Source organism: Hyla sarda, chromosome 4 (genome assembly GCF_029499605.1).
Source record: "Hyla sarda isolate aHylSar1 chromosome 4, aHylSar1.hap1, whole genome shotgun sequence".
Taxonomy (NCBI): domain Eukaryota; kingdom Metazoa; phylum Chordata; class Amphibia; order Anura; family Hylidae; genus Hyla; species Hyla sarda.
This window is the reverse complement of record NC_079192.1, coordinates 119,606,636-119,620,057: the sequence shown is the minus strand read 5'-3', so window position 1 is coordinate 119,620,057 and position 13,422 is coordinate 119,606,636. Positions and strand designations below refer to the sequence as shown.

The following is a 13,422-nucleotide window of genomic DNA, read 5'->3' as shown; positions in this document are numbered from 1 at the left end:
TGTTAAGTGCTGGTGAGTGTTGCTAAACATATTTCTAAAATAAAATAACAGGTACTCTTTAAGGCAAAATGAACGAATTACATGGGTATGGTTAACACCGTACCTGACAACACACTTTTACAATGTCGAACTTATTCTAGTCAACATCAAGGTGAAGCAACAACTTCAACCCAATTGTTCTGTACTAAAAAACAAGACAAGGATAATAAAGTGCTAATTCAAGGGGAGCACAGTGCACATGGCTTCAATTGGGGACCACCGGCTAATAGAGAATTTGTTCTGGTCACTGTTAGAATAGTAGTCTGATCATTTGGGCCTTATGATTTAACTGCTTGTGATGTCAAAGCAAAAACAAAAAGATACTAAACTACACAAGAGGATTACAACCTAAAAAGGGCATATTGACACACAACAATAAAGTGCTAAACTTCTAGTGGTAGCATTGTAATTTATTGTATTGGAGACTTATTACCTCACAAATACTATATTCTACAGAGGGACTGAAGTGCTTTCCCCATTTGAGTAGACGCAAAACGAACAACAAGTACAAATGTCAACAGGCAATGTCGCCATCCTTACAAACCTAACTCTGGGCTCTTCAGACACACAATGCAAACTGGAGATTGATCTGCCAGCAATACAATCTGTAAAAGAAGTACCTCCAACAGGGGGATGGGATAAAGGCGCTGGACAAGCCGTGTAGAAAGATCCAAGAGTTTATTCACCCATCATGCAACGCGTTTCTCAGCAAAGCTGTTTCATCAGAATGCGTGATGAAACAGCTTTGCTGAGAAACACGTTGCATGATGGGTGAATAAACTTTTGGATCTTTCTACACGGCTTGTCCAGAGACTTTATCCCGTCCCCCTTTTGGAGGTACTTCTCCAACATATCATATTGGATGTGGAGTAGCTGCAGGCATACCTACCTTGGCGGTTTCAAATGGTTACACTTGGTTGTGTGTAACTCCTTGTGGTAAGCACCACTATACTATCTGTTATCCAGTTACCAACGTTAATACACTACGGATCGCTGTCTTTTTGTTTTAGCAATACAATCTGGCTTGATGTAGCATATTCTGTCTTGTATTCTCATAAAAGAACACAGCATCATCTCCTACGGCACTCAAAAATGTGACCATCACGGGTCCTGTTTAATGGGATGTTTCTTGGAACTTTTCTCACCTACACATTAATAAATCATAATATACCACACAAAATATACCACAAAAATATTCTCCCTACACACTGGTAGCCAAGGATCCAGGTGTAGAAAAGAAGACACCGGTTTTCAATGCCCTGTAAGTAAAGACCCTGTTTTCCAAGAAGCTGTAAAGTGCTAAATCAGTGTTTCCCAACCAGGGTGCCTCCAGATGTTACATAACTACAACTCCCAGCATGCCTGGACAGCCTTCGGCTGTCCAGGCATGCTGGGAATTGTAGTTTTGCAACACCTGGAGGCACCCCGGTTGGGAAACACTGTGCTAAATCAAAAGAAAGAACATTTGTATTATTTATGTTATTTTTATATCATAATGTTCTGCTAACACCGGGTGCAGAGTATGCTGGGTACTAAACTACTGTCATTGTGTGGACATCAGAGAAGGGACACGGGCACTGTAAGACCAACAGGACAACTTCATAAATCTACTACAAACTTTATCAGCCACTGAAAGAGATGGAAACTGTTGTATGGTTTGTGGCCTATGCCACCATAGTGCAAAATGAAGCAATATAAAGTCCCTTTACATATTCCAATGGTTGCTTTACAAATCTAAGCTTATCACTTGGGTAAAAAAAGACTACACAGCAAGTAAGTGCAGTATAGAACACTGAAGCAGAGAAATCTCCATCTTTACAATATTACTAATTCATGTGACCATAAGGCTGCATTCACACCACGTTTTTACATTACAGTTCATGTATCAGGTTTCTGATGAAAAACGGATTCCTCAAAACCTGACTAAAAACTGTATCAAAAAGTGTGTACAACTCTCAACCCATATACGGTTTGAAAAATGATGTCCGGTTGCATCCATTATTTTTAAAGAAAAAACATGTACGTTTTTAACTTTTTACTCCATTTTGAATAAAGTTTCACTTGTTTGATTGAAATTCCAAGGAAAAACTGTGCAAAGTCAAACCGGATGGAACCGTATGCACATACAGTTCTGTACGGTTCCAATGTTGAAAACAAAAACGTATACGGTTTAATACGGTTTTTCACCCGGACCAAAAAACATTGTAGTCTACGGTTTTGGGTACGGGTTTAAAAAAAAAAAAAAAATAAAAAAAAAAACTGTCAAAACCACATAAGACACAAAACGGACTAAACCGGATGATGCGTTTGACATACGGTTTACAATCTTATGTCAATGCATATATGGTTTTTTACTTGAAACCGTATACAGGAACTGTATAGCAAATACGTGGTGTACATGCACCCTAAATCATGCTTTTTGTTCCCAATGTCAATATTATCCTTTAAAGCTCTGTGACTGTTTCCACTAGTAAAGCTTGCCAGAGTCACCCCATTGTCTGAATGACACCCAAGTGGTCTACCTTACAAAGGTGAATAAAAATAAATAGAAAAAAAAAAAAAAAAAAACTTTCTTCAAAAACTCTGGCTATGAACCTGAATTTTTAGGCTTTGCTTTGAGTTACACTTTATGTTGGTCTAACTAATTCCTAGTGGGTGAATAGGAATATGTAAATGATATCTAACATTCATTTCTACTATCATTTTACAGATGTTAAAGAGTTTATCCAGAATTAGAAAAGCAGAGCTAATTTCTTCCCGAAACAGCCTCACATCTGTCCTCAAGTTGTGTGTGGTACTGCAGCTCAGACCAACTGTGAATGGAGCCAAGTTGTAATACCACACACAATCTGAGGACAGGTGTGGTGCTGTTTTTGAAAGGAATTAAAGGGGTACTCCCTTGAAATGTATATATATATATATTTTTTTTTTTATCAACTGGTGCCTGAAAGTTAAACAGATTTGTAAATTACTTCTAGTAAAAAATCTTAATCCTTACTGTACTGATCAGCTGTTGTATGATCCACAGGAAGTTCTTTTCTATTTTAATTTCCTTTCTGTCTGACCACAGTGCTCTCTGCTGACACCTCTGTCCAGAGTAGGAGCAAATCCCCATAGCAAACCTATCCCGCTACGGACAGTTCCTAAAATGGACAGAGGTGTCAGCAGAGAGCACTGTGGTCAGACAGAAAAGGAAATTCAAAAAGAAAAGAACTTCCTGTGGAGCATACAACAGCTGATAAGTACAGAAGTAATTTACAAATCTGTAACTTTCTGGCACCAGTTGATTTAAAAACAAAATGTTTACCAGGGGCGTACCCCTTTAACCCAGTATTTCTATTCTTGAATAACCCTTTTAAAGGCCACAAATTAGTTTAGCAGGCTAGGCATGTGAGCCAGCAAATACGCATCTGTGCATTAGGAACTGTAATGTCCCTGTATTGGCATGACAGGAACAGGAGGCATCATTCTATTAGTCCCTGGTGAATGACATGTGTATCAGACTTTCTTACAATTTTCTTTCCTCCACATTTGGAGGACTATGACATAAATTAGAACTTTTAACTAAACAGGGTTTCTTCCTTACAATGGAACATATGTATTCTTAATAGACATTATATTGATATGAGTCTCAGTCAGGCGATCCCAGAAAACAGTTTGTCATCAACGAGCCAGTGGTGTACCTCCAACAGTTAACCGCATTGGTATATCCAAGATAGGTTGGCTCCCTTAATGTGTCCAATCTTGCTTCATAGCTCACATACAAGTTATACTGAACTAATAAAATGACACGCATAGATGTCAACTTGACTTCCATATATCGGAATGTACGTTCAACTTGAAAATCTCAATAGCCCAGACAAGGTGTATCTGAGATAGACAAATTTCTACTTCAGCAACTATTTGACAATAATAGAATGATAGAAATACAATGGCCTTGCTGTACCAAACAGCAATAATTGTCCTATTTATAATATATATGTATATATATACATATATATATATATATATATACACACACACACACACACACACACACACACACACACACTCTCTCTCTACATAAAGCGCTGCAGCAACTAACCAGACTGGGAATGCAGGAACTCTGTAGGCTCACAGTGGAGTCATGGCCTCTTCCCTTGTAGTTTTACTGCAAAGATAATCTGGGTAGATCATGTAATGGACAGTCACAAAAATAAAAAATTACAGTAACAGTTAGTAAGGAATTATAAATGCATAAAAAATGATGAATCCGTAGGCCAGTCTTTGGGAAGATTATTGTAGTGCAGAGTTTAGTTATGTTCAGACTGTGCTGCTGCCTTGTCAGAGCACTTGGAATTATTTTTTTCCCACTGACAGACAGCATTTGAGTACTGCACAAGAAGTTTATCCATCCATGTTAGGGGCTCTGGGAATAGGACTGCTCCTTCAAAGAAACCAAGATGTCCCCCATGAAGTGGCAAAACCACCATGACTGTCTCCTTCTTGCCTAAAAATAGACCAACAGAGAAAAAAAAAAGAACAGAAGGTTAGTGGAGAAATACAGATAAAAGTAAATCAAAATCCAAAGCCAAAGTTCTTATCCACAACACACTTACCTGCCAGAGTCTTTGGAATGGACAGTAAGCTTTCATGGACTAGAGGGTCATCCACTGAGTTAACCAACATGAGTGGCACATGAATCTACAGAGAAACATAGGTTAACTTCAATAGGGCAGAAAAAAATTGAAAAATGCATTATCGTGTTAAAGGGGTACTCCACCCCTAGACATCTTATCCCCTATCCAAAGGAAAGGGGATAAGATGTCTGAGCGCAGGGGTCCCGCAATCTCTGTGCAGAACTCGCCATTCGTTTAGAACGCCGGATGCAGGTATCTGGGGGTCGTGACGTCACGACCACGCCCCCAGTTATGTCACAGCCACGCCCCTCAATGCAAGTCTATGGGAGGGGGCGCCCCCTCCCATAGACTTGCATTGAGGGGGAGTGGCCGTGAAGCCACCCACTCCATGCGTTCGGAACAAAATGTTCTGAATGCTGGGCAGCGGAGTACCCCTTTAAAGCAAATATCTTGTACACTTACATTGTGCAAATAACGCATACAACTTTCTTCTTCATAGTACTCCTTAAGAGACTTATAGCCATGGAACTTTCTAAAAGAAAAAACAAAGCAGAGACAATGAAATCGTATCATAGGAAATACACCTGGATACATAAATAATTCATGTTCACACACAAAACATTATAATAAGGAAAAAAATAAGCAAAGGGATGACCTCTTACTCTTCTATGTACCTCTTAAGCAGAAGTATAGCTAGCTCATGTATTCACTGTTCTACAAAAATATGATGTTGGGTCCTATTTACATCACAGCCTTCTGGCCAAGGTATATGTGAGGAGTAGATCCACATTTACCTGCAAAAGGAAGGCACAGACGCATGCCTCAGTATGGACATACACCGATACAATGGCCTCCTTATGGGATAGCATACGCCACCACAAATGTGGCACATTTGTGGCTCATCTGCACTAAAAGCTATCTGCCAAGTTAAACTTGGGATATAAGACATCAAAATAAGAAGGGAGACATTTTAAAATTACCAAGGAGAGGAACCATTTGTTGGCATGCCTTCAGCCTAAAATGAAGGGTTGGACGAAAAGTGGGGCAACTTTTGGTGCATTATGTACAGAATAGTGCTAAAATTTTGGTAAGCGTAAAACCATAAAAATAAGTCGGACAGTGTTTTATTTAACTCCCAGTTCTTTCCATTTCCGAGACCGCCTAGGACTATTCCAAGACGGGCAAGGTGTCGTGGCAGCACTCCTGGATTTTATACTACGCTATATGGTGTTGTACCGAAAGGTGAGCAGAATTATCTCCCCATGCACTATACCCACGGTTGCTAGGAGTAAGGGAACATTGTCGCGCTCTCTCCGTTTCTCCTTTTCCTACAGTTATTATATTTAACTCCCACCTCCACACACTGTTTCATACAGTGTAAAAATAAAAAGTGTGCAAGTATGCTGAGGCATAGCGGCCAACGATATGCCATTAGGACACTTTGCTGATGGCATCCCAGCACAACATAATGAACATAGGCTTTGATTTGCTCTACTGCCTATTCTAGTTCCAGTTAGAACTATAGTTCTCTATGTTGGAAAGAAGCTTTAGATGCCAGGTTCTAAGATTTTAACTATATATGTTTAATAGTAAAGCACAAGATACAGACCATCAATACCTGTATTTTATTATGGTCATCTTTGTTTTCATATATTAAACTGTTTCCTTGAGAGGGAGTAGCCAGAGTTCACTGTACACTACATGCTGATTATTACCATAATGAAAAAGGTCTAATATTTATTATAAAAGAAAAACTAAAAAAAAAAATTGTAGGAGCTTGAACTTATTATAGGCCATAAATAAGATAAATACTTTTTTGGAAGCACTGAAGGCATACCCTGCTTACCTCATTATAGTATCATCAATCTGCATGAGTGACGTGGCCGTATACAGCCGGCTGAGAACTGAATCTTCAAATATCTTCTTTCTGGTCTCAGCAAACAATGCATGTCTAGAAGTAGGAAAAAGAAAGGTTTGTAAGAATCCCCAAATGCATATACAGAATATATATACTTATTTATAGTTTCTGGCTTGGCATTAAAGGGGTACTCTGCCCCTAGACATCTTATACCCTACACAAAAGATAGGGGATAAGATGTCGGATTGCGGGGGTCCCGCCTCTGGGGACCCCTGCGATCTCGGCTGCGGAACCCCAGACATCCGGTGCACGGAGTGAACTTTGCTCCGTGCCGGATGACTAGCGATGCCGATAGGAGGCTTGAAACGTCAGGGCCACACCCCGCTCGTGAATTCACGGCCACACCCCTCTATGCAAGTCTATGGGAGGGGGCGTGACGCTCAATCCCAAAGACTTGCATTGAGGGGGCGTGACCGTTGACAGTGACATCACGAGCCTCCGGGAGCTGCACCAGACGCCTCTTTTTCAGGTAGTATATCATTTTTTAGACCAATTTACTGAGTTTTAGAAACTGATTGGGAATTAATGTAACTTAATGCATGCATGTTCCAGGATAAGTTCCAAGTGGCTGGAGATATTTTGATAAAACTTGGTACACATATATCTAAGATCAAAGAAAACACTCAACAACTACTTCTACTGAAAGAGGTTTTTCAAAGCAAAATTAATTGATGACTCTCCTCAGGACAGGTCAGCAATAACAGATCGGTGGGCTGCTGAAAGCAGGCATCACCGATCAGCTGTGTGCCAGGGCCGCAGCATCCACATGTACAGTGAAAGCAAATGACTCCATACATTTTGTAGTGCCCGTGCTGGGTTACTGCATCTTGGCTCCGTCTAAAGCCATTTGATAAGAAAACCGAGGATTCCTAATTCTGATTCTGTGATATTGTAGGAAATCTATCATGTATGTATACATCAAATATTCAAATTAAGTGCTCCACCGTTTACTTTTCTTATGTGTGTAAATGGTCTTTACAGGCAGCATAAATCTGATCTCTTATAAAAGGAATGTATCACAAATGTAGTACAGATTAGAGGCAGACAATAAAACATCTTCCTTTTTCTAGTCTGTTTTTATTTTTTGATGGCAAATTTCATTTATTTTTTCCCTTTTTCGCTCATTATAGAGGCAGCAATTACTATGGTGCTGAGGCTGCAGTACCACGACGATACCACTGCACAGTAGAACGCCATCTACATCCGACTCCGTTCTCGGTGTAGTGCAGGCACCAAACAGCTGATCGGTGGGGGTGTGCAAGCACCCAGTGTCATTTTTTTCCCCTAGAAAAACCTTTAAAAAGTTATTAGTGGATCATAACAGATCTAAGATTTCACTTTGAGCCCTCAAAAATTGATCAATCAGAAACAAAAACTCTGATGTAGAGGTTAATAATATAAAAATGTTGCCACCAAGAACAGCATTGAGAAGTCAGCTGAACAGTTGAATAGGTTCTAAGAAATATCTGCGCACAAATAATAATGAAGGAGCTCTATCAAGCTCCGTAGTAGATTTTTTTGCATAAAAAAGTCACACGTACTTCCGCACGTGCGATTTTTCTATACATGCGACTTTATGATTTTTGCTTATTCCAAAGCACATTTCTGAAATCTGCTCACATAGTAATTTTTTTTTTTTTCTTTTCTTTGCAGTGGTCATGTATTTATCAAATGCGATAGTCGCTATTTAAGAAGCAAAAAAGTCACATGTATTCCATGTCCAACCTGGCTTACAGAAAGTGTATATGTCTGCAGAAAAGGAAATTAACACCCACTTTAACAACTGTTCTTGTTCTGCATCATGAAACAAAGCTACTACATTAATGTTATTAGTTATATAAAAAATGTTTCTATAATTAACATTAAATATTAATTTTAAGGTTGAAAATACACACTGCACACCTTGTTAAGTTTAGGACACGTACATGCTGGCGTACCCACTAAATATTAAAATTAATGTTGTGTTAAAATAGAATAAGGCACAACATAATTGTGTAAGAATTTTTACAGACTACGTAAATAACCCATATGGGGCCCTAACATTTTTCCTTAAAAAAAAGAAACATCCATAGTAATACAGCTTCATGCACATTTTGGGGTGGGTAACGTACAGAGGCCTTTTTCTTTTTTGTGGCTTCACTATTGTTTATGTGCCTGTTGGTGCTGCACTGTCTTCCTTCTGGACGTAAACTCCGGCCTCAGCGCAGCGACGTAAGACTCCGCCCATAACGTCACAAAATTCAAGCTCAAAATTTAACAAAAAAAGCCTCCAGAGTACGCATATTCATGGTGCGGCATAGTAGGTTTTTAATATTTTTTAATTTCTGCGGAGGGTGGCTGGGTTGTTGCGGGATATTTGGAGTGCAGCTATTCAGTGCCAGGAGGCCAGTCAGGGTGTCACCCGATGCAGTACACCCCCCCCCCCCCCCACTCCCCTTCCGTCACTCTTTAGCAACGCTACTGGTAATAAAGGGTAGATAAAGAACTTCGGCTATTAACTTAAGGGAAAACTTTTCCGTTTAAAAAAAAAAATATGCTTTTGTAAGTGGTTTCCCGTATTTTGCTTACGTGCGATTAATTTTTCAAGGTTGTGCGACTACTTGAGATATATACGTCGCATTTAAGCAAAAGTAAAAAAAAAAAAAAAAAAAAGTGTTATATAAAAGCCATACGTTTGAAAAGAATGATAAAATCTCCTTCATTGTACACAGGAACTGGATTTGTACCCTAAGAATATACTGCTAATTCTTTTTTTAAGAAAGAGCAAAAAAAAATGCAAAGGTAAAGAAAATGACTCAATATATCACCAGCCAGTTATTTAATTACGTAAGTGCAAATATTTTACATTACTGTATGACAGTTTACAAGGTCTGCTATTTACATAGGTTACGCTTCACTGCTATCTTTAGTAGCGGTTATACCTGTGAGACAGAATGATTTTCTTCATGTTGTCAGCCATAAGGAAGTTGTAAACTCTTCGGCATTGATCCCACTGCAAAAAAGTATCCTGTGCCCTGCAAGAAAATCATTGGACTGTTACCAGGGAGTGAATGACCAAGAGGCAATGTGCTTAGTAGACAACTAAGATGGAAGAACAACAGAACAGGCCTAACTTAAAAGGGGTACTCCAGTGAAAACCTTTTTTCTTTTAAATCAACTGGTGGCAGAAAGTTAAACATATTTGTAAATTACTTCTATTAAAAAATCTTAATCCTTCCAGTACTTATTAGCTGCTGAATGCTACAGAGGAAATTCCTTTCTTTTTGGAACACTGATGACATCACGAGCACAGTGCTCTCTGCTGACATCTCTGTCCATTTTAGCAAACATGCATAGGAGATGTATGCTAAGGGCAGCACGGTGGCTCAGTGGTTAGCACTGCTGCCTTGCAGTGCTGGGGACTTGGGTTCAAATCCCACTAAGGACAACAATAAATAAAGCGTTATTATTATAATAACTTCAGCAGAGAGAACTGTGCTCGTGATGTCATCAGAGAGCATTCCAAAAAGAAAATAATTTCCTCTGTAGTATTCAGCAGCTAATAAGTACAGGAAGGATTAAGATTTTTTAATAGAAGTAATTTACAAATATGTTTAACTTTCTGCCACCAGTGGATTTAAAAGAAAAAAAGGTTTTCACCGGAGTACCCCTTTAAAGGACATCTGTAGTGCAATACAACTTATCCCCTATCCTTCGGAAAGGGGATAAGTTATATTGCACTACAGATGTCCTTTAAGTTACAGGGTTTAAGTCTGCAGCCCTAAGCAATGCATGAGGAGAAGGCCATTTTTTAGACCTCTACTTGAAAATAACAGTTTTTTCTAAAACAACTGATATGCTAAATTACTATGTGTTCTATGCCCTGCCACGTAGAGACACCATAATATGTACAACGTACAAGATAGAGTAAAGCCGATCAATACTAGTACTGCACTTCGTAACCTGCTCTCTTTGTAAACATATGTTGAATAAAGTTACAGAATCAGTGATTAGACGACAAACATATTATTGTCAGTAACTAGAACGGCCGGATCTATGTTATCATATTGTAACCTGGTCTTTTTAATATGTAATGACTCTGCTTATTATTCTATGTACTTTTATCTTCTTATTCTCAAATATCTGTTTTAAAGAAAAATTCTTTAATAAAAAAACAGTTAAAAATAAATAAATAAATAAAAGAAATCACACTGAACTGTTAACAACGCTGATTGCCACTAGGGGGAGCAGATGAGACAAGGCTCCAGTACAGGAGTGCATCTCCTGCTTTTTAGTCCTTGATTATATTTGTTGAAAAGTCAAGTACAAGTAAGTGTTAAAAATGTGTACAAAACAAAAAAAAACATAGAAATAACTTGTACACAACATGACAAACAAAATGACTCAATCTAATGACAGAAACAATGAAAGCAGTAAGAAAATTGTGTGTACAGTTATCAACTAATGAACGAGCTCCTTCATTGGCAGATTTAATCTTTTGTGCGGCCATTTAAAAAGGCTAAAACAGGGAATGTGCGACAGCAAATGAGTGGCAATCGGCAAGATCAGCCAGCGTATATTTTCTGTTCACCATAAGAGCCCTAAAAAAGGTACACATTCCCATTGATCCCACCGATTGTTAAGGAGGTCATGCTCCAATGTGACAAAAATGCAATGTCTAATGCAAAATAAAAATAAAAAAAAGTGCAAAAATGGGGGTAGGTTAGCCTTTACCATCTCCAACTGGTGTTCTGTAAAATTAATCCAAAAATGTAGCAAGTCAGGAAGAAAAGCCCTGTTATAGGGTCCTGGATACAAGGGAATGACATACAGGCAAGTGTTTTGTTGTTGTTTAAGCTGAATATTAGTCTGATCACTTATTTATTAATCTAAGCATGAAAGAGGAAAATGGGTCCGACCTACAGGTGGCAAATACTACATACAGCGGGATGTGCATGGTGTACCTTGAGGTAAATAAATATTAAAAAAACAAAAACACACAGGGTTTAAAAGGGGTACTCCGGTGGAAATTATTATTTTTTTTTTCTTTTCTTCTTAAATCAGCTGGTTCCAGAAAATTAAACTGATTTGTAACTTACTTCTATTAAAAAATCTTAATCTTTCCAGTACTTATTAGCGGCTGTATGCTACAGAGGAAGTTCTTTTCTTTTTGGATTTCTTTTCTGTTACGACCTCAGTGCTCTCTGCTGACATCTCTGTCCATGTCAGGAGCTCTCCAGAGAAGGAGCAAATCCCCTTAGCAAACATATGCTGCTCTGGACAGTTCCTGACATGGACAGAGGTGTCAGCAGAAAATAAATCCAAAAAGAAAAAGAACTTCCTCTGTAGTATACAGCCGCTAATAAGTTTTGGAAGGATTAAGACATTTTAATAGAAGTAATTTACAAATCTGTTTAAAACTTTCTGGCACTAGTTGATTTATAAAAATAAAAAAATACCACCAGAGTACCCCTTTAAGAAAAGCTGACAGATTGATCAACTCCACTAACTTGAATATACAGGCGGTTAGTGTGGGTGATCCTAAAACGACGTATTCCTTACCCCGATCTGTTCAGCCATTCCTGAGACATAACACAATCTGGCAACATGCACCAGTTACGGCTCTAAAACTATCCATACCTCTGATGCCGTCCCTTGGGTTCCATTCCTGCCGTCCCACTTATCACTATTCATCTGAATCACGAACGAGGCTCAGGGGGCGGTGTCAGAGGTGCAGATAGTCTTCAAACCCACCCCTGGTGCAGTTAAGAGTTCATTTGCATATTACAAGATTGTGCTTTCTCTTGGGGACAGGCAGGGCGGATTGGGGTTGGGAATACATCATTCTACTCAGGATCACCCACACTAACCACCTGTATATTCGGTTAGTGGGGTTGATCCATCTGTCAGTTCCCCTTTAATCCACTGTCAGATGTACATCGTTATGTCTTATGGCCTAGGAGACTGTTTCCCAACCAGGGTGCCTCCAGCTGTTTCAAAACTACAACTCCCAGCATGCCTGGACAGCCGAAGGCTGTCCAGGCATGCTGGGAATGGTAGTTTTGAAACAGCTGGAGGCACCCTGGTTGGGAAACGGTGGCCTAGAAGATCGTGACACATAACTACACAGTGTAGATCACTTACCGAGAGGCACTGTACCCCTGGCACACACTGACACAGCACATGACTCGCTCCTGGTTGGCTGCTGCCTCACCCAGATATTTACAGACAATGTTTCCTCCAAGGCTAAATCCTACGACTATCAGCCGGGTCTGAGGAAAGGTCTTTCTGATGTTGTTCACCATGGCTCCAAATTCCCAAGTGCAGCCTGAATTGCAAAAAACACAGGATAAACTCGTATGCATAAATAATATACAGTATTTATCCAGTGGTCACTGAAGAAAGAACTGTAGCATCACGTGACCTTTGGAATTAAGTTATGAGAAAATATACACACAAATCTAAGTGCTATAGAATAAGGATTTCTACATGAAACATCTGTATAAGCCAAAAGAATAAAGACAATGCTGGAATCAATGGAGTCTGCTGCACTATAGACAAGCCAATAGAGTGGGCAACAAAGTCAATCACATGTAAAAAGTTAAAATAATATTTACCCCCACCCCAACTCTTTCATGGTCAACTAATGTACAGAACATTCTATGGAAAACATCTTTCTGATCACTACAAAGATTCAGCATACATCAGGTGTAACTTGTCTGTTCTGTGACTTTGATTTACTTGTAATAAAGATGTACAACTTTAATCCAGGGATCTGTTCAATAGCCAACATGGGGCAGGGACAGAATTTCCCCCACTCTATATTAGATTGGTCTTTATTATACAGTCAAGGTATGTGAATCGCTG

General features: G+C 39.1%; 1 protein-coding gene across 3 annotated transcripts in view; it reads right to left on the bottom strand.

Moving 5' to 3' along the window:
• Positions 1 to 4,142: 4,142 nt before the first annotated feature.
• Positions 4,143 to 13,422, bottom strand: part of ABHD2 (abhydrolase domain containing 2, acylglycerol lipase) — a 44,457-nt gene continuing 35,177 nt past the window's right edge. For all 3 annotated transcript variants that reach the window (XM_056571921.1, XM_056571920.1, XM_056571919.1), the window contains exons 6-11: positions 12,700 to 12,883; positions 9,498 to 9,590; positions 6,505 to 6,609; positions 5,121 to 5,190; positions 4,638 to 4,722; positions 4,143 to 4,528 (exon numbers count right to left, since the gene is read on the bottom strand). In XM_056571921.1, the coding sequence (XP_056427896.1) occupies positions 4,332 to 4,528; positions 4,638 to 4,722; positions 5,121 to 5,190; positions 6,505 to 6,609; positions 9,498 to 9,590; positions 12,700 to 12,883 (734 nt within the window). In that variant the 3' untranslated portion in view covers positions 4,143 to 4,331. The remainder of the gene's footprint in view (positions 4,529 to 4,637; positions 4,723 to 5,120; positions 5,191 to 6,504; positions 6,610 to 9,497; positions 9,591 to 12,699; positions 12,884 to 13,422) is intronic.